Source organism: Armigeres subalbatus, chromosome 2 (assembly GCF_024139115.2).
Source record: "Armigeres subalbatus isolate Guangzhou_Male chromosome 2, GZ_Asu_2, whole genome shotgun sequence".
In the NCBI taxonomy this organism is placed as follows: Eukaryota; Metazoa; Arthropoda; class Insecta; order Diptera; family Culicidae; genus Armigeres; species Armigeres subalbatus.
This window is the reverse complement of record NC_085140.1, coordinates 87,036,882-87,059,411: the sequence shown is the minus strand read 5'-3', so window position 1 is coordinate 87,059,411 and position 22,530 is coordinate 87,036,882. Positions and strand designations below refer to the sequence as shown.

General features: G+C 41.4%; 1 protein-coding gene across 5 annotated transcripts in view; it reads left to right on the top strand.

The window, feature by feature from the left end:
- The first annotated feature begins 3,338 nt into the window (after positions 1-3,338).
- Positions 3,339-22,530, top strand: part of LOC134209733 (terminal nucleotidyltransferase 5C) — a 288,881-nt gene continuing 269,689 nt past the window's right edge. Inside the window, exons 1-3 of one of the 5 annotated variants that reach the window (XM_062685746.1) lie at positions 3,339-3,468; positions 3,556-3,661; positions 4,382-4,986. In XM_062685746.1, coding sequence (XP_062541730.1) covers positions 4,951-4,986 — 36 coding nt within the window. In that variant the 5' untranslated portion in view covers positions 3,339-3,468; positions 3,556-3,661; positions 4,382-4,950. Of the gene's footprint in view, positions 3,469-3,555; positions 4,987-22,530 lie in introns of all 5 variants that reach the window. The other 4 variants (XM_062685745.1, XM_062685743.1, XM_062685744.1 and 1 more) reach the window with 4 other exon arrangements.

Below are 22,530 nucleotides of genomic sequence, written 5' to 3'. Positions count from 1 at the left end.
GTTGATGTGTACACCTTACCAACGGACGGCAGATTTTAATACACTGTATTCTGTTTTTACACGGTTTACATTTTCTCAATTTTGCACTCATCCTAAATTTTTACCACATTTTAGTTACCATGCATGTGATTTTTGTTTGATTTATTGAGGATTGTTTGAAACATGTTGCAAAGATTTTGGTGGCAATTTGAATTCACAGGATCAAAAACATGAGCTAAAAAAACGTGTAGAAACAGAATCCTATGTACATTGGCTAGCTTTTCATCTTATTGTTGTTTTAGCTTTTTTACAATCATTAAACACCCGAAAAAAAGCTTACACTGGACTGATACTTGAACTCGACATTTGTGGATTACCAGCCCTACGCCTTTGATCGCTGGTAAACTGGAGATCCCTCACTCAATTATTTCATTTATATTTTTTTACTTTTTGCCTTTCGCGTATACTGGGTGTACGTCGGAGCTATGGGAGGGCTCCAGAATCGAACTTTTGATAAAAGGCTTGGAGACCCGTAGTGTTGTATGCCGATCGAATCAGCTCGACCTCTCTTATGTGCTTTTCTTGTAACTCACGTTACTAGAAAGCACGAGAAAGGCACCATCACCGCTGGTTGGATTGTTCTGGGTTTTAGATTCATCATTCCTTTGAATAGTCATAGATGAAAATAAAGAATGCATAGAGTAATATTTAGTATACGCTGAAGGAGGGTGAGGTAAGATTTAGGAGAAACCGTTGCGATACAAAATGTAGAGTGCTTGATAGATAATGTTGAAGTGCGCGTCGGTTTGTGAGATTTTTTTCATTGCGGGATAATCCACGGAATAAATATAAGTTGATAAATCGTAAAGAGTGCAAGTGTGTTCGTGTTTTGTATTGGACGTAGAACGATCGGAGATCGCGTCCAGACGTGTTCTTCAGTAAGCAGAACGATCGGCCGGTCATCGAAATATTGTTCTGCTTTGTGCGGTAAGCAGAACGATCGGCCGGTAACCGAAATTTTGTTCTGCTTCGTGCGTGTGTGTAAATTAATTAGAAAGTAAAAGTTTAAATCGCGTCTTGACATGTTTTCTTCAGTAAGCAGAACGATCGGCTGGTCATCATAGTTTTATTCTGCTTTGTGCGGTAAGCAGAACGATCAGCCGATTGAAGAAATTTTGTTCTGCTTTGTGCGGCCATAAAAAAATGAGCGTTGTTATCATCAAGCAAACTACACGCTATACACGGCATACCGTTTACCAAAACGAACCCTGCCACACTCCCTACCCCATATATCCAACATCCCAGTGATCTCTCGTGGAAGTGCAGATGACTCGTCGGCTTCTATCAAAGCGAGTATCACGTCAACAATTTCCTATCTATTCCCTAATTGACCTGCAGTCGGACACGGCCGGCGCTGGTATTGCTTATTTTTTTGGTCATCAGTTCTTACACATTGAAGATGATGTTAATCCCAAACTTCATCTGTTGGTTCTTTGTGTAACTACAGCTGACCTGGCAATAACGGAGTAGCAACCGTGGGCGGTCAATCATGCTCATGCTCATGCTCATGTATTTGTTCAAATATAGCGTAGAATTTGTGCAATATCTTTGGAAATTTTGTTCAAATCCTGTTCGAAGTCTTACAACATTGCCGTTCGAATCTCTGGTTTTTTTTTCTGGGTTTTCTTCTAAAAATGTCTTTTTTAATTCTTCCAGCGAGTATATTATAACTCCTTCTTCAAATCATTCCAGGAAATGTGATTCAATCTTTGACTTTAAATCCTTCCAATATTTTCAATTGAATATTATTAAGTGTAAGCTTCAAAACTATCATCCGGATCGTTTATCTTTCGGTAGGTTTTATTTTTCAATTGTCGCCTGCGTTTTGGGGACCATCCACAAAGTACGTCACGCTCTAAAGTTATGGCCAAAATACTTTTTTTTATTCGCAAAACGCAGGCATGAAAGTCACACATTTTCCATGCACTATGAGCCTAAAAATTAAGGTCAAAAACCTTTTTTTAATGGACGAAATTCCCATTACCATTACTAGGTGGATTAATCAGAGTTTGAACATGAATCATATTCCGAATACTCGATTTTGAATGGCACGCCTCTAAACAAACCACATTTTGATGAAAAATCCAACATTTCGGCAAGGCAAAACGCTTTAGTGAGACAATGTACTACGCATCTCCACGCACTGTTCATACCAAAAGGCTGATTCGCCTACACGTGGCGCGTTGTCCCCTAAGAGCTGCCGTTTTGCCTCAAGAGTTTTCTGGCAACGAAATATCACCACTTTTTGGAAATGTGAATATTATCAATATAATTGAGATTTTTTTTACTATTTTAAGGTGATTATAGAATGAAGCCCGTGGTGAATATCAAATATATCACACGTTTATCTACACACATTTCCAAAAGCCCAAATCTGGCGTAATAGTTTTCCTACAGTGCCGAAACTCAAATAATGATTGTTCAGCATAACTAAGCAAACGATCTACCATTATTTCAGCCCCATACGAGTTATGGTTCTTTCATATCGTGCTCTTGAAAAAATTTCAGAAAAGCACATGGTTTACAAAATGGCCGATTTCTGGCTTCATTGTATAATCACCTTAAGATGGCATTAGCTATTTTATCTGTTGCATGACGTAAAAATACCAGTGAAAATCGTTACAGCTAAAGTATTAGGGCAGTCTTTGTTTAACTAGAGCATATTGCCCTCTCTTCCCCTTCAACATAATTCGCCTTATTATTTCCATAGTGTATTGAATTTGTTTGTAATCCTAACAAAACCTTTTGAAATGTTAGTTCTAGGGGCTAAACCGCGAGTGTTCGGAATATGTTAATATTGAATGACTTAAGATTTGGAAATTAATAATTATCGCTGTTACGAATTCGATCTCTAATTTGAGTTCAGAGGGACTCCTCAGCATTTCGAGAAGCTGTAACTCAGTCCCAATAAATAATGAATTGGTCGTTATTTTCTTGTGGCACCAATAAAGATAATAATTGAGAATTTATAATTATTCAGATCAGATAGTATTACCCAGCAGTATACATACGCCAGTTGAATCATAAATTGAATTCCTATTTTGCTCATTTTTCAATATTCTACCTGTCAAGCCGTTGCTGCCTACGTACCTTTCGCTTTTCAACCCAACCAGGCGCGCGCGAGGTCTACTGCTGCTGGTGCAATGCAGTGCAGTATTGGTGAGTGGCACTCACCTTCAGCAGCAGCAGACGACGACGCGCGGCGCACATCGAACCGAGAAAGAGAGCCAGCGCGCGGCGCGAGAATGAGTGCCACTGCGTGCGCCCAACCAACAACGACGGAACGTGGATCCACCGACGTCGACGGCCATGATTTGGGGGGCCGGACGGAGAGTAGCCCTGAGTTGTGCTGCAGTTCGAACGCGTAGTCGTTGTTTCGTAGCCGCGGAGTCGAGTTCACATACGAGTCAGTCTGCAGTCAGTCATTTAGTCAGTATTGTCGAGCGTAATTGGTTGCGTTTTTTTCTGAATCACACTCAGCAGCGAGCACACAGTTCACCACCTCCCTACTTGCAGTGTGTGTCATCGTCTCCCAATAGCCCAGTTTTGCTGGACAGTAGCAGCGGTCACCGATTAGGGCGCCTCCGGGAACACTACAGTCTGGATTAGTGTGTAGTGAGAGGTAACTGTGGAACTATCTGAGGGAAGCAGAAGAAGCCATTGATTGTGTGACAATTGCGTGACATCCTACTTGGGATATCGAAGGACCATTTGGGGCAAAGTTCCGAGCTTTCTGCAACAGCGATCGCATAGCCGATCATCGAATACAAGTGGAGCAGCTGGGAATAGGCTCTAGGCAGCAGTAGTGACAGTGAGGAGTGCATGTGATATATTAGGAAGATATCTTCGCGTGGCGTTCCCGTATTCACCCGAGAGCACAAGCTGGGTTAACGACGGCGGAGAAAAATCAATCGTTTGGAACTATTCCGAGTGGAACAAATCGAAGGCTTTTCGAAACGCGCTGCGCTGTATCGCAACTTGTACGGATCGATCGAGAACCAGCCAGCTGGAGCGGGGCTTGCGGCTATTGTTTTCCGTTTCTGTAAAATCCATCATAACTGCGCGTTCGCGTTTTGCCATAACCGGGCATAGATTTTCGTGTAGGCGGCGCGTGTGTTCGTAACCGTCTGTGGAAAGCTAATTCGGGATTTTCTACGTAGTGGCGGTGCGAGGTGTTATTTTCTATTTTACAACTTCGGTTTGATTAGATTTTCCGGTAGAGCTGAAAACATTTGCCGTCGTGTGGGAAGCACCCTGCTGTTCCGTGCAGGAATCTTAGCGAGCTATCAGCTGTTTCGGTACGGATCGTTGCAATTTGATAAAACTTTTCGCCGTCGTCAAGCCATCAGCTGTTGCAGACGTTCGTGGCCCGCATTCGATACGTGATCAGAGCCTTCGAGAAAGTTCGCAAACTGTCCCCAGCTGCAACGCAACGGCGATCAGTGCGTGTGTACAGAAAGTGAGAATCTACTCGGCCAAAGTGATATTCTCGTTCGAATTCTGCAAACCAATCGAATTGGTGTGCAATCGCAAGTCAACCGTTCGACGAATACGGTTCAAAGCTGCGGCAACTCGCGATAAATCTCTGTCGCACGGCAACAGAACCGACGTTTGCTCCACCGTCGCGTCGTCTGCTGCCAGCGCTGCCAGTGTGAGTGAAAAGTGAGAAGAATTACATGAGCAAAGAAGAAAATTCCGTTTAACCAAAGTAGTAAATAAAGAAGCATACACCGGAGGAGATTTTGTGGTGTGCAAAACAGCAGTGGCAGCGGCAATACAACTGTAGTGCGCATCAGCAGCATTACCATCATCAACAGCAGCAGCGACGACCGTAGCAGCATCCGAGTGTAACTCGTTGCGGCTTCTTCTTCCTTTTTTTCCTGTGGATCGGAACAACGAAAATTTGTTTTCATGATATCTGCTTGGATAAATCCCTATAATGAGAAGGTGCGTGACAAGTGTTAATTTACTTATTATTTTATTGATTGCTTCTGTGTTTCTGTGTTTCGCCTTACGGCGTGCTTTTGCCCTTCGGATGAAAGCAGAGCTCGCTCGAGCTTTTCCGCGGATGGAGGCATCACACTGGGACCAAACGCAAATAGAGCGAGCGGTTCCACGCCTCCTTCCCCCACTCAATTAGTGACACAGCTGTAAATTGGGTGCGTGTGACGTCATTGGGGCTTGTTTTCTGCGGTTGTTGTTCGGCGAAGATGCGGCTTCTTGATGGGGTGTCGCGATGAGTCGGCTTCGGGAGGTTGTTATGCAATGAGAAGGAAGTATTGTGCATATGCGATAAACAGATATCGGTTGGGTAATCTTAGTCAGATGGTTTTCGTGTTCGGGGGACTTTTTTTTTGGGCATAAAGGCAATTTGATCACATGGGCATTTTTTTAAAGTTATTTATTGTCTCTCGAATGATACACACATACCTAAAACGCAATTAATACAAAAGTGAATAAAATATAATTCCACCATTTTATTTGTATCTCGGCGTATTTCGACTCAGCTTGAGATGTTCTTCAGTATCTTATTCTCGGAGGTTGAATAATTCGGTGGAATCAATTCAATTTTAAGCAATCTTAGTGAAAAGGTTAATCTTTCCTAACTTGTTCAAAATTGAATTGACATACAGTAGTGTCGGCTAGAGTCGTAGCAGTTTGTCTTTAGAAAAATAATCCAAAGAGAAATAACCAATTTTTTAATGATATTTAAACAAAAATCAGGCGATACGTCATGGGTTTATCTTCGAATCGAAAAAAAAACTCGAAATATTGCGAAGACCCGTTCAATCAATTCTTTAATTGATACTGACCAAATATCGAAACATATTTTGAAGTTTTGTGAAGTAAAATTGGCAAAAAGTGAGGTTTTTGTAGTTTCATTTTTGTCGGATGTCACTAGGGTAGCGGTATCAATAGTGGAGTGGAGGTATTAGTAGATCCACAAATGGTTTTTTTCAAATTGATAATAATGGGAAAAATAAAACTTTAATATCTTAAACAATAGATAAACTAATGAATTGCTGACAAAAATGAGATTCATGTCATTTAACAACATTAACTATTAATATTGCTTGCACCACTAATGGATACACTATTCTTTTGGTGACGATAAAAATTAATTTTGGTTCCCATAGTGGTGCTATCCATTGATTTATTATGAGACTCGCCACTATTGGTACAATTGCACCACTATAGGTGCAAGGGAGTCAATTTTATTCAGGAAAATCATTGTTTTTAATAGGTTTTTTTTAGCGAAATATCAGAATAAGTTGCATTTAATAGGATATGTAAAGCACGACGCATCAACTGAAACCATCATAAAGTGTATAATTTTAATAAATCTCATGAAACCCCTCTACCTACACTATTGGTGCTACCTCCACTAAGGGTATGGGTACCCTAAGAGAACTTCTACTTGAATTCAATTTGATTTCGGTTCGGGAATTGAGTTCTTAATACGATTCTTTTTCGATTTGCTAACCTTATCAAGTAGTAAGACTTTCAGAGAAAAAAAAAAGTTTTCTGGATTCTAAAGAATTATCACAAGCCTGCCCAAATTAGGAAGTAAAGGGAAATATAGTTTTTTTTATTCTTCACTAACAGACCCGACGAACTTCGTTTCGCCTAAAATTGATTTATTCTCTGATGAGATCTCGAGTTATGAGAAAATTGGTGTTTCATTTGTATCTTTCCAAAGCGAGGAGGGGTCTCAAACCATCTTACGAACCTTTCCCGGCCCCAAAAACCTCTGCATACAAATTTTCACGTTGATCAGTTCAGTAGTTTCCGAGTCTATAAGGTTCAGACAGACAGAAATTTTTTTTATGTAAATAAATTAAGGAGACTTTCAGCACTAGGCTGGCTCGTCTCCGGCCTGGACATATAGTTTCACTTGTCTGTAAGTAATTGATGTAACGGATGGATTCATGAAGGGTGCCTATCACAAATGCCCTAATGTGACAGATGCCCGAATTCGATTTGTTCGAATGGACCATACGCTTGAATTGGAAATTCAGTTTATAGACCCAATTCAGTCGATTTCAATAGAAAATAATAGAACAGGATAATCTAAATGCAACTTGTCATCATCATCATCTCATTACACAGGATTCTATTCGGTCTTTTTTTCGCTCGTATTTTTGATCGTATGACTTTAATTCGCCACCAAAACCTTTGCAACAAGTTTCAAAAAATCCTAGATAATTCAAAGAAAAATCACATGGTAATTAATATGCGTTAAACATTTGGGATGAGTGCAAAACTGAGAAAATGTAAATCGTGTAAAAACAGAATCACACACTTCCACCAAAGAAAGTCGGTCAAACATTAGGATCGTAAAGGTTATAAAAATCTTTCTGCATGCGGTAGAACCGTTTTCAGTTCATTTAACATAGGTAAAGTTGGGTTCTTCCGACTTCCGAAGCTCTGCTAAACACACCATCGTTATTAGATGAATTCCGATCTCATCACACTCAGGGTATTGAAATTTCCGGCTGTTAGCTGCACTAGGAGATGGCACATCACATTAATCGTAAAGGCCGTCAACGGCACAATGTCATTTTGTATTCTTCAAAAAGCTCACTAACTATCTGAGAAATCACTTCACTTAAAATCACTTCAGAAAAAAAAAATTTAATTTCAAGTTTAGCTTTCCAGCATGTCATTTTTCGATCGTTCTATTGATTGAAAAACTGTGTTCAAGCATTGATGCAGCGATTAAAGCTTTCACTTCTCATATTACTTGCGCAATAGATACACTTCAAAAACAGTTAGCTGTTCGCCTTTAAGCCCACCTTGGGCAAACAAAGATCTTTAAAAAATGAAGGCTCTTGAGATTTTGACAAAAAAAAAATTTACACAGTATTGCAATATAGCGTATATACCCCCAGATATAAACGTTTGGACAAGAAACTCGTTCAACGACGGAAGTGGTGAACTAGTTTTAAATTAAAAGCCTCCTGTTTCAAATAAAAATCGAAATAAAAAAGGTCTCTCATCAACCATGTATTTGGATAAGAAGCAAGTGTCAGCTCTACCATCAATATGTCAACTCGACTAAATCAGCATTGAAGAAAACCTTGACCTTAATGCAGCTGAAATTCTCTCAAGTCGCCAATTATCAATAATTTATCATCACTCCATGTTTTCAAAATTTTTCCTAAAATCTGGAAGAAGTCATTTGTCTTCTCAGTGAATAAGAAAGATAAAAAAAACTGATATATCAAATTAACAAGGGATGGCATAATTTTTCTTCCCCTTCCAAAAGTTGTTTGAGCTCGTTCTAGATCTCCTGAAGCGTCACAGTTATGAGCAGTGATCAGCTGTTTTTCACAGGTTCAGCAAGGTTTTGTTGCAAACGTTCGACATCTACAACTCTTGTTGCTTACACATCTGCCATCATCAAAACTGTAGAGACGCGCGAACATGCAGACACTATCTCAATAAACTTTGGTATAATACAGGGGAGCCATTTAAGACTCTTCTCAATTCTCTTGTACCCAAAATTACGTCAACGACCAACTCAAGTGTTTCAAGTCGTTTTGTGCAGATTATTTGCAGCTTTTTTTCACGAAATACCTTGTTTTCATGATGCTGCTAAACTGCAAGATGAACTCGATCATATCGGGTGAAAACACAAATAGAGTAGTTTCGTTTAAATGCCTAGGAGTCCTTACGGGATTGGTAGTCATATGGCTACTGTTTCTGCCGCATTCGCAGGAGGTCGGGGGTTCAATCGAAGGTATGTTCCATTCCTGCTACCTTTGTATCTTTGTATTTCTCATGTTTCTCATGCTTCTATTTCTCATGTTCTAAAAATCGCTAGAACTGGAAATGGACTTCCAAACCGTTTCCATTTCTATCCTTTTCCTTTAACTTGACTATTCTAGCAGGAGCTGTTAGAATTGGAAATGAAATTGGAAAAAGGGGGGTTTGTAATGAGGCGTGTAGTTGCTGGTCTAGCCAACCGGGAGCACTTCCGAGACTCTCCGAATCAACTGCTTCAGGGTCGGTACACGCTCGTAAATTTACCGTCGGACAGGGAATTTTCGCACTTGAATTAACGAAAACCTACCAGCACTTTTCAAAGATGTTCACAACTTTATTAGCTACACTCCTTCTTTTTCTCCCACTTCCTTATCCACTAGCTAACCTTACAAGGCGGACGCTTCTTCACTCCACAACCACTTCTTCTCCTTCTCCGCGTTATTGCTCTCTCTTTTTGTCTCTACGGATGGCTTCGACCATGTCTGGTCACGATCCAGTTGACGATCCAGCTGCGCGTCCTAGACTACCGATATGTTGACGGATCGGTTTTCGGCGAATAATGGTGCCGGAATCTACCCGGCGAAGGGGTTCTAGGACGGCAAAAAGACTCCCAGGATACTGGGGCCGTATCGCAAATACAACGGTCGAAATAGCTACCCCACGGTGGAACAAAGGGGTCCTAATTTGAATAAAACGGAGATCACGTATCACAAACACGATCACAATACAGGCATTCCACAAGTTGCCCGGAGATGGGGTTGGGCGGTTACCTGATTTTCCTCCTTATGCTCACAATCTGGTAAATTGAAACTGTTTAAATTTAAACTTTTGGGGTCGTTCAACAATGACGTCACAGGTTTTAGGGGGGGGGGGGTCTAAGATTTTGTGGCAGTACGTACTAGGTATACAAAAAAGCGTGACAGAGGGGGGGTCTAGAAATCTCAAAAAGTAGTGGACGTCATAGTTGAATCACCCCTTTACATAGTGTTGTTGTCATCTAGTCTTGTTCACGACTGCCGGGTAAGTGAACGAATTGTCCCAGACCAACCAGCCACAAGGTTCATGACCCCATCTCACATCGAATTTTCACAGTCTCCATCCCTTTTTCGTGCCTCCCAATTGTGCAAGCCATCATGGCCGCTCCCAACTCTGTGTCCTGCAAATCTTCGTGATGGGTTGAAAAAGCTTGGAGGGTGGTTGGTAGCAGTTAAGGTGGTTGCTCCTAATAGCTTTCTATTTGTACGCCAAGTGTACTCTGCTGGGGAAAAAACTTAAAACTCACACAAAACCATCCTGTCATACATATTCACGATTATTAAAATACAAAATCTCTTCAATACACACAATTAACAAAACCAAACACTTACAGGCGGTTTGATAAAGAAAATCTGTGTTATTTACAGTGTCATCAATGTTCAAATTGAGTGTTTCCAAAGTAATGTACCAAAAGTATCCAAATCAGACAGTTATTGTAAGACCAAACATTAGACAAGGAACAAACATAATATTTTTCCCCTGATGAAGACACCAACCCCGTGTCGAAACGTTGGACAAATATAAATTTTGTTTTAATCCTTAAAGACTGCATAGCTGTTTTGAGTTAAAATGAAATGAACTAAAAAATCTCGGTTCCTACATCCAATTAGAAATTCCATCAGTTGCTTTCTCTTATCTATCACATTGGCAGCTTGTTAACCAAGACGGACCTCTGACTCTCGAACCTAACCCAAAAATTCCAATGAATTTCGCATGAGCTCGTGGGAAGTGCAGAGGTATATTCGGCTTGCAGTAGGCGAGTGATTGCATCATCATTCCCTCCCCCTTTCCTACATTGACTTGCATTCTGACGTGGCAGGCGCCAGTATGATCTAACAAACGAGATCACCACATGCTATTTTCACGCAAATATTTGTTGGTTATCTGCGCAAGAACAGCTGACAAGGTCATAATGGAGTAGCAAATACGGGCAGTCAATCAAGCTCAAGTTCGCTCAAGCAAAAATGCCTAGGATTATGGATGCTAACTTGGTAATATAACTAGTAAAGCATTCAAGTGTTTGGGCTTCATGTTTTATGTCGCTTAATATTTCAAAGATTTTTATTGTTCAAAAGCATTGTTATTCATTTATACCATCAGTTAAATGGGAGGCGCACTTGTGGAAACATTGAAAGTACTCCAGTAGATACTAGATTGCAGAAATTCCTTGCTAGAGGTCACACAAATAGTTTTGAGACTATTATGGAGCACAACGCCAAGCCACGAAAGATATCTAACAAACGGATAAGGTCACTGGGATGAATTAGAACAAAAGCAATAATGGCATTCTAGGGCATTCTGCGGGATCCCAAAATATAATAAGGAGAATAAATCATTCCTAAAATCCTTCAGATCCAGCTTGTGCATTCAAACGGTAAATTTAGTCTATTTTGTGGTTCAATAACGATTACCATCAAAATATTAGCTCGAAAATTTTTTTCATCACTTTTCTGAAACGCTGCTAAATTCGGTTGTGGGCACCTTTATTGGTTCGGTTATGGGCACCCTCTTTTTATTGACAAATCGTTCAATATCACTGAGGTTATCAACAAACTTATTTTTATGTAATTTCTTCAAATTATTCAGTCATAATTTATTGTAATAATAAATTTTATTAATTACTAGTCGACCCGGCAGACGTTGTCCTGCGTAGTAGGCGAAAACGCGCGTTGTGAACGGCCTATGCGAAATTCCCATACGAATCTTTATTTTAGTTTTCACGATCTACTCAACTTTATTTATTATTTTCACATGAGGAAATGACATATAAACCCGTCGGAAACAATATCGAACGTAACAGCTGAAGGAATGAAGAAAATCCATCCAGCCGTTTTCGAGTTATGCGGATACGGACACAGATCATTTAATTTTTATTATATAGATAGAAGAAGAAGAAGATTTGTTTTTTTAGGCGCATCTAACCATTGTATTTGCACTTTTTGGAATTAAGCGCTGACCGATTTACACGCAACAAGTTGCATTCGAAGGGGAATTCAGTCTTATTGTTTGCCATTTAAAATTGCCTTCCGAAGTTGTTGACAAATTTTCATTTATTTTAGGGACCCCTCACTGAGAAGAAACATGCGAAATTAAAAAAAAATGTCTGCGATATATATAAATAAATGCAATATATGTAAATTGATGGAAAAAGTTAAATCCAACTTCTTAAAATCTCGCTAATAAAGACAAAAAAACTTCCTAAAGTGTTTTCGTAACCTTCTTCATGCATGAGAAGGGCATCATTGCTTGGTGGATTATAAAGACAGGAACATCGTCTTCGACCAGAGGTCGTACAGACTGAACACTTAACACCTGGCACGAGACAATGGACAGGACACATAACACCCAGTGGACCAGTGGAGAATTTCTCGATTACTAAAAGTTTTCTCTTTACTGGGGCGGGAATCGAACCCACGCTCCATAGCACATACGTTTAAATGATTGACGTCGCTAACCGCACAACCACGAAGCCCACAGGTTTTTTTTATTGTTTCATGACAATTAAGACTAATTAACCCTTATAAGGTATACGTCTGATGGTAGGGGTAAAAATTAACTTAAAAATTGAATATCTCTGGCGTTTCTGAGCCGATTTGTATAATTTTTTCTCAGAGGAAGCGGATAGGTTTCTAGATTATGACAAGTGACTTAAAATTAGGATTGGCCACTTGGTCCCGGAGTTATTCCGGATTGTATTGGGGTAGTTTTTTTTCCTGGTGGGTATTGCCGACTGAAACTTTAGTCTATGCTGTTAAAATGACCTAATACTGTGATTGGTTAGCTCGGGAATGTATATCGGACATGTTCTGTCCGTGGTGGAACTTTTTCTAACCATTCTAGGGATTATTTGCCCTTCCGGAACCGGCTCTACGGGATCTATATCCCGTAATGGCCAATTTGGAAAGGAAATTCCAAATATGACTTGCGACACATCATATGTCATAATTTTGCGATCAGGAGCTCGAAAGTGACCTCCAGGAATTGTTATGGCCAAACCTGGCCACATTGTCATGGTCCTAGGGCACCTGGAATCCGGTCCCGGTGGACCACTTTTGCGAAGATTCCAAATATGGCCTGCGACACATCATATGTCATAATTTTGCGATCAGGAGCTCGAAAATGACCTCCAGGAATTTTTATGGCCAAACCTGGCCACGTTGCCATGGTTCTAGGGCACCCGGAATCCGGTACCGGTGGGCCACTTTTGCGAAAATTCCAAATATGGCTTGCGACACATCATATGTCATAATTTTGCGATCAGGAGCTCGAGGGTGACCTCCTGTAATTGATATGGCCTAACCTGGCCACATTGACATGGATCTAGGGCACCCGGAATCCGGTCCCGGTGGACCACTTTTGCAAAAATTCCAAATATGGCTTGCGACACATCATATGCATAATTTTGCGGTCAAGAGCTCGAAAATGACCTCCAGGAATTGATATGGCCTAACCTGGCCACATTGACATGGTCCTAAGGCATCCGGAATCCGGTCCCGGTGGAACACTTTTGCGAAAATTCCAAATATGGCTTGCGACACATCATATGTCACAATCTTGCGATCATGAGCTCAAAAATTACCTCCAGGAATTGATATGGCCTAACCTGGCCACATTGACATGTTCCTAGGGCACCCGGAATCGGGTTCCGGTGGACCACTTTTGCAAAAATTCCAAATATGGCTTGCGACACATCATATGTCATAATTTTGCGACCAGGAGCTCGAGAGTGAACTCCGGGTATTGATATGGCCAAACCTGGCCACATTGACATGGTCCTAGGCACCCGGAATCCGGACCCGGTGGACCACTTATGCGAAAATTCCAAATATGGCTTGCGACACATCATATGTCATAATTTTGCGATCAGGAGCTCGAGGGTGACCTCCTGTAATTGATATGGCCTAACCTGGCCACATTGACATGGATCTAAGGCACCCGGAATCCGGTCCCGGTGGACCACTTTTGCAAAAATTCCAAATATGGCTTGCGACACATCATATCTCATAATTTTGCGATCAGGAGCTCGAAAATGACCTCCTGGAATTGATATGGCCAAACCTGGCCACATTGACATGCTCCTAGGGCACCCGGAATCCGGTCCCGGTGGACAACTTTTGCGAAAATTCCAAATAAGGCTTGCGACACATCATATGTCATAATTTTGCGATCAGGAGCTGGAAAATGACCTCCAGGAATTGATATGGCCAATCCTGGCCACATTGACATGGTCCTAGGGCATCCGGAATCCGGTCCCGGTGGAACACTTTTGCGAAAATTCCAAATATGGCTTGCGACACATCATATGTCACAATCTTGCGATCATGAGCTCAAAAATGACCTCCAGGAATTGATATGGCCTAACATGGCCACATTGACATGTTCCTAGAGCACCCGGAATCGGGTTCCGGTGGACCACTTTTGCAAAAATTTCAAATATTGCTTGCGACACATCATATGTCATAATTTTGCGACCAGGAGCTCGAGAGTGACCTCCTGTAATTGATATGGCCTAACCTGGCCACATTGACATGGTTCTAGGGCACCCGGAATCCGGTCCCGGTGGACCACTTTTGCGAAAATTCCAAATATGGCTTGCGAAACATCCGATGTCATAATTTTGCGATCAGGAGAGTGACATCCAGGAATTGATATGGCCAAACCTGACCATATTGTCGTGGTCCTAGGGCATCCGGAATCCGGTCCCCTTGGACCAATTTTGCGAAAGTTCCAAATTTGACTTGCGACACATCCGATGTCATAATTTTGCAATCAGGAGCGCGAAAGTGACCTCCGGGAAATGATATGGCCTAACATGGTCACATTGGCATGATCCTAGGGCATCCGCAATCCGGTCCTGGTTGACAATTTTGCGAATATTCCAAATATGGCATGCGACACATCATATATCAAAATTTTGCAATCAGGACCTCGAAAGCGACCTCCAGGAATTGATATGATCTAACCAATTTATCATTTTGCAATGTGGTTTGGAGAGTCATATCAATGATCGAAAGTCATATTTGTATTTTTTGCAAATGTCATTCTAATTTCAAGATGTTCTTTTATAATTCGCAAGTCATATTTGGAATTTTCGCAAAAGTGGTAAACCGGGACCGGAGTCTAATAAAAAAAATTGGTCCACCGGGACTGGATTCCTAATGCCTTGGGACCATGTCATTGTGGCCAGGTTTGGCCATATCAATTCTTGGAGGTCACTCTCGAGCTTCTGATTGCAAAATTATGACATATGATGTGTCGCAAGCCATATTTGGAACTTTCGCAAAAGTGGTCCACCGGAACTGGATTGCGGATGCCCTAGGACCAGAACAATGTGGCCGTGTTAGACCATATCAATTCCCGGAGGTCACTGTTGAGCTCCTGATCGCAAAATGATTTCATATGATGTGTCGCAAGCCATATTTGGAATTTTCGCTAAAGTGGTCCACCGGGACCGGATTCCGGTAGCTCTACGGCCATGTCAATGTGGCCAGGGTAAACCATATCAATTCCCGGAGGTCACTCTTGAGCTCCTGATCGCAAAATTATTTCATATGATGTGTCGCAAGCAATATTTGGAATTTTCGCAAAATTGGTCCACCGGGACCGGATTCCGGATGCCCTAGGGCCATGACAATGTGGCCGGGTTAGACCATATCAATTCTTTGACGTCACTTTCGAGTTCTTGATCGCAGAATTATTTCATATGATGTGTCGCAAGCCATATTTGGAATTTTCGAAAAAGTGGTCCACCGGGACCGGATTCCGGGTGCCCTAGGACCATGTCAATGTGGCCAGGTTAGGCCATATCAATTACAGGAGGTCACCCTCGAGCTCCTGATCGCAAAATTATGAGATATGATGTGTCGCAGGCCATATTTGGAATTTTCGCAAAAGTGGTCTACCGGGACCGGATTCCGGGTGCCCTAGGACCATGTCAATGTGGCCAGGTTAGGCCATATCAATTACAGGAGTTTACTCTCGAGCTCCTGATCGCAAAATTATGACATATGATGTGCCACAAGCCATATTTGGAATTTTCGCAAAAGTGTTCCACCGGGACCGGATTCCGGATGCCCTAGGACCATGTCAATGTGGCCAGGTTTGGCCATATCAATTCCTGGAGGTCACCCTCGCCATATCAATTACAGGAGCTCACTCTCGAGCTCCTGATCGCAAAATTATGACATATGATGTGTCGCAAGCCTTATTTGGAATTTTCGCAAAAGTGTTCCACCGGGACCGGATTCCGGATGCCCTAGGACCATGTCAATGTGGCCAGGTTTAGCCATAACAATTCCTGGAGGTCATTTACGAGCTCCTGATCGCAAAATTATGACATATGATGTGTCGCAGGCCATATTTAGAATTTTCACAAAATTGGTCCACCGGGACCGGATTCCGGGTGCCCTAGGACCATGTCAATGTGGCCAGGTTAGGCCATATCAACTACAGGAGTTCACTCTCGAGCTCCTGATCGCAAAATTATGACATATGATGTGTAGCAGGCCATATTTAGAATTTTCACAAAAGTGGTCCACCAGGACTGGATTCCGGGTGCCCCAGGACCATGACAATGTGGCCAGGTTAGGCCATATCAATTACAGGAGGTCATTCTCGAGCTCCTGATCGCAAAATTATGACATATGATGTGTCACAAGCCATATTTGGAATTTTCGCAAAAGTGGTCCACCGGGTCCGGATTCCTGGTGCCCTAGGACCATGTCAATGCGGCCAGGTTAGGCCATATCAATTACAGGAGTTCACTCCCGAGCTCCTGATCGCAAAATTATGACATATGATGTGTCGCAAGCCATATTTGGAATTTTCGAAAAAGTGGTCCACCGGGACCGGATTCCGGGTGCCCTAGGACCATGCCAATGTGGCCAGGTTAGGTCATATCAACTACAGGAGGTCACCCTCGAGCTCCTGATCGCAAAATTATGACATATGATGTGTCGCAGGCCATATTTGGAATTTTCGCAAAAGTGGTCTACCAGGACCGGATTCCGGGTGCCCTAGGACCATGTCAATGTGGCCAGGTTAGGCCATATCAATTACAGGAGTTCACTCTCGAGCTCCTGATCGCAAAATTATGACATATGATGTGTCACAAGCCATATTTGGAATTTTCGCAAAAGTGTTCCACCGGGACCGGATTCCGGATGCCCTAGGACCATGTCAATGTGGCCAGGTTTGGCCATATCAATTCCTGGAGGTCACCCTCGCCATATCAATTACAGGAGCTCACTCTCGAGCTCCTGATCGCAAAAGTATGACATATGATGTGTCGCAAGCCTTATTTGGAATTTTCGCAAAAGTGTTCCACCGGGACCGGATTCCGGATGCCCTAGGACCATGTCAATGTGGCCAGGTTTGGCCATAACAATTCCTGGAGGTCATTTACGAGCTCCTGATCGCAAAATTATGACATATGATGTGTAGCTAGCAGGCCATATTTGGAATTTTCGCAAAAGTGGTCCACCGGGACCGGATTCCGGGTGCCCTAGGACCATGTCAATGTGGCCAAGTTAGGCCATAACAATTCCTGGAGGTCATTTTCGAGCTCCTGATCGCAAAATTATGACATATGATGTGTCGCAGGCCATATTTAGAATTTTCACAAAAGTGGTCCACCGGGACCGGATTCCGGGTGCCCTAGGACCATGTCAATGTGGCCAGGTTAGGCCATATCAACTACAGGAGTTCACTCTCGAGCTCCTGATCGCAAAATTATGACATATAATGTGTCGCAGGCCATATTTAGAATTTTCACAAAAGTGGTCCACCGGGACCGGATTCCGGGTGCCCTAGGACCATGTCAATGTGGCCAGGTTAGGCCATATCAATTACAGGAGTTCACTCTCGAGCTCCTGATCGCAAAATTATAACATATAATGTGTCGCAGGCCATATTTAGAATTTTCACAAATGTGGTCCACCGGGACCGGATTCCGGGTGCCCTAGGACCATGTCAATGTGGCCAGGTTAGGCCATATCAATTACAGGAGTTCACTCTCGAGCTCCTGATCGCAAAATTATGACATATAATGTGTCGCAGGCCATATTTAGAATTTTCGCAAAAGTGGTCCACCGGGACCGGATTCCGGGTGCCCTAGGACCATGTCAATGTGGCCAGGTTAGGCCATATCAATTACAGGAGGTCACCCTCGAGCTCCTGATCGCAAAATTATGAGATATGATGTGTCGCAGGCCATATTTGGAATTTTCGCAAAAGTGGTCCACCGGGACCGGATTCCGGGTGCCCTAGGACCATGTCAATGTGGCCAGGTTAGGCCATATCAATTACAGGAGGTCACCCTCGAGCTCCTGATCGCAAAATTATGAGATATGATGTGTCGCAGGCCATATTTGGAATTTTCGCAAAAGTGGTCTACCGGGACCGGATTCCGGGTGCCATAGGACCATGTCAATGTGGCCAGGTTTGGCCATAACAATTCCTGGAGGTAATTTTCGAGCTCCTGATCGCAAAATTATGAGATATGATATGTCTCAGGCCATATTTAGAATTTTCACAAAAGTGGTCCACCGGGACCGGATTCCGGGTGCCCTAGGACCATGTCAATGTGGCCAGATTAGGCCATATCAATTACAGGAGTTCACTCTCGAGCTCCTGATCGCAAAATTATGACATATGATGTGTCACAAGCCATATTTGGAATTTTCGCAAAAGTGGTCCAACGGGTCCGGATTCCGGATGCCCTAGGACCATGTCAATGTGGCCAGGTTTGGCCATAACAATTCCTGGAGGTCATTTTCGAGCTCCTGATCGCAAAATTATGACATATGATGTGTCGCAAGCCATATTTGGAATTTTTGCAAAAGTGGTCCACCGGGTCCGGATTCCGGGTGCCCAAGGACCATGTCAATGTGGACAGGATTGGCCATAACAATTCCTGGAGGTCATTTTCGAGCTCCTGATCGCAAAATTATGAGATATGATGTGTCGCAAGCCATATTTGGAATTTTCGTAAAAGTGGTCCACCGGGACCGGATTCCGGGTGCCCTAGGACCATGCCAATGTGGCCATGTTTTGCCATATCAATTCCTGGAGGTCTCTTTCGAGCTCCTGATCGCAAAATTTGACATATGATGTGTCGGAAGTCATATTTGGAATTTCCTTTCCACATTGGCCATCACGGGATATAGATCCCTTATAGCCGGTTCCGGAAGGGATAATAATCCCTAGAATGGTTAGAAAAAGTTCCATCACGGGCAGAACATGTCCGATATACATTCCCGAGTTAACCAATCACAGTATTAGGTCATTTTAACAGCATAGACTAAAGTCTCATTCGGCAATACCCACCAGGAAAGAAAACTACCCCACTACAATCCGGAATAACTCCGGGACCAAGTGGCCAATCCTAATTTTAAGTCACTTGTCATAATCTAGAAACCTATCCGGTTCTCCTGAGAAAAAATTATACAAATCGGCTCAGAAACGCCAGAGATATTCAATTTTTAAGTTAATGTTTACCCCTACCGTCAGACGTATACCTTATAAGGGTTAAATACTCTTTTTCTTTGAAACTGGGTGGATTTCATTTGTTATTCTTCATTATTAGCCGGGTTTTCACAACCAAACCCACAATCAAACCACAAAATTGAAATGTCCAAAAATTCCAAATTTGCAAAATTGACAACAAAATGTTTCAAATCGATGAAATCAAACCAATTTCTTCTCTAGCAGTAAGGTTGTACGTCTAGCTTTCCATTGGTATAAAAATGTAGACATAATACCAACTAGAACCAAAGTTATAGACAAAATTCAAAAGGGTGCTCACAACCGAACCTCCTCCCCTACGTTTTTCAACGCTAAGCCATTAATTGACCTCCCTAATAAACATTTCTCGATACATTTTATAATGAACGAGAAAGGCATCATCACCGCTAGGTGGATTAATCTGGGTTTTAATACAAACGTTAGTTGTGTCCGCTTAGAAACGAGATATACGACGAGCGTATTCGGGTTAGACAGTCAGCTTTCTTTCTAAGAAAAGAGACCCTTCCCCTAAGAAGGTCTCAACCCTGGCAACGCAAACTTGTCTCCTTCTTAGAGTGGCGCATAAGCCATCCGATTATCTAACCGGAAACGTGACTGACCAATCCGTTTTAATTCATGAGTCTTTTTATGCACGTTCATAGAAAAATGGCAGGAATTTATTTGAAACTTCATCAGAGAATACGGAGATTGATTTTCCAGTACCCAACTGGGCTTATAGAAACATTGCACACTGGGCCACGGGGCGGAGCTAGCCCGACAATATACCTTGGAGCTTAGGGGATGCGTAATTTTGAGTTGGTGTCTTCGGAAGAGTGTCGTGTTTTGAAAAAATATGAAGCTCAGTGTCGAGCATTAGTTCAAATTTTCGCCGCATAGGTGGCGCTGCGATACAAACTTTTTTGTTTTACGTTTTAGAGCTTTGGTGTCTTCGGCAAAGTTGTAGAACGTAAAAAAATAACTGTAGTCGCCGAAAACACCTAAGCTCTATGTCTTCAAATTGCTGAGATATAGCTTAAATTGTAAAATTTCATTGATTTTTATATTTCTCGCACTATTTTACCCAAAATTGTAAAAAAAAACTAATCACACGCGACAGAACTAACTGATTATGGTTATGGTCCATGCTTGAGTTGTTTTTACTGTAACTTGGTATAAAAGTATCATAGAGTTAGGGAAGTTATTGAATTCGAAACATTAAACTATCATATTAAGATAAAGGAACCGATCAGAGTAGTTTATATTTTTATCGAGTAACAAAACACACAGTACAAATCATCAGATAAATATCGAGTTTAATGAGTTAGTGTAATCTAAACGCATAACATTATTGACATTTTTAGTCATATATATTTGTTTACGACAAATTCAGCCCTACTTGTTTTGCAAAGAAAAATATGAGATTTTTATATAGTCTAACATAAAAAGCATGCTTAGCTAATCTCGAACAAATTTTTATTTTGTTTGTAAACCTTTTATTTACATTTTTATACAGCAAACAATAAGCCTTTTCAATCGATAGAATGACACTAACATTCATAGAATGACAGTTGGCCCATGCAGCATAAGAACATTTTTTAATCCCATATAAATTAAAAATGCAAATTAAAAATAGTTCCGGGGCTCAAAAAATTCTGAAAAATTGGGGTTAGGCTCAGTTTTTTATGCAGATTCAGAATATGTAGAAACATATATACCCCTAAACAATCCAATTATAGTTTATGTTGATAATCGATGCACGGTAACGTGTTTTGCAAATCTTTGCCACAACATATCAATTAAGAATCGTAGTAGGCAAAGCGTATGCTGTTGATCTTAGTATACATATTTACCGAGGGTTATGCAGGTGAGATTTCAAAATCAAAACATTGTGGTTTTCTTGTTAAACATTATAGCGAATGGGTTTTTTTTGCTTTTATCCGATAATCGATATGGCTCAAGGTAAGTTGTTTTAATCAGTTTATACATATCATACATTAATTAGTATATCAGTATCCAGTATCACCATACGAACAATTGTCGAGAAAACAGTTTCCTCAAACGGCCAGAGATTTCTTCCTAGAATCAGTGCAACAACTATTGAAGTGAGCAAATAAAAGCATTTTCATAATTGTTTGTAGATTAGTCATTTTTATTATTTTTTCCTTCATATGTCACGTTGTCCAATGAAAGTTGAAGTCTGGGAAAAATAATAGAAGGCAACTGAAGTGTTTTGTGTTTGCAAACTCGTTTTCTTGGTTAGCCATGAATTGTTTGCTTTGACCCACTAATGTTTCAATATTCAGGTTAATATTTCTCTTTTAACTTGATGAAATATCAAAAACTCTTGCATAAACCATGAGCACTATCAACTGTGGCAAACTACTAGGTTTTAATATGTTATTTTTTACATTTTTCGTAAATAGTCCAAGAAAATCGAAAAAAAGATGAAACTTTACAATTTTTACTATATCTCTGCAAATAGAAGGTATAGAGCTTAGGTGTCTTCGGCAACTACAATTATTTTTCCACGTTCTACAACTTTGCCGAAGACACCAAAGCTCTAAACCGTAAAACAAAAAAGTTTGTATTGCAGCGCCACCTATGCGGCGAAAATTTGAACTAATGCTCGACGCTGGACTTCATATTTTTTCAAAACACGACACTCTTCCGAAGACACCAACTCAAAATTACGCATCCCCTAAGCTCCAAGGTATTTTGTCGGGCTAGCTCCGCTCCGTGGCCCAATGTGCATTGGATACTTTGTCAACTATTGCCGAATGCGGTGATTCATTAATCGAAAACAATAAGGGACGCAAACCATGTGAAGATACGTTAGGCCTTGTTCTGAAAGGACGATCATAACCTGAGAAGAGCGAGTAGAATTCGTAGGTTCTTCGTTAACCATTTTTCAGCTCCAGCACCGGATCTTTGAGCTGTGCGCCATTTTGCGCCTACTCATAGCCCACAATGGAGGAAAACCAATCAAGACCACTTTTTCTTGTAAAGTGTTATTTTTCTATTAATTATTACACTCTTAAGTAGAAACCGCACTGTTTGCATTTCAACGCCTGTGCTGTGAGCTCATCACAACACAACATATCGCTTGCAATATTAGATTGATGGATTGAGGTCTTTCAGTACAACTTAATTGTATGAAAACAGACGGTTGTTGCATCTGACCTT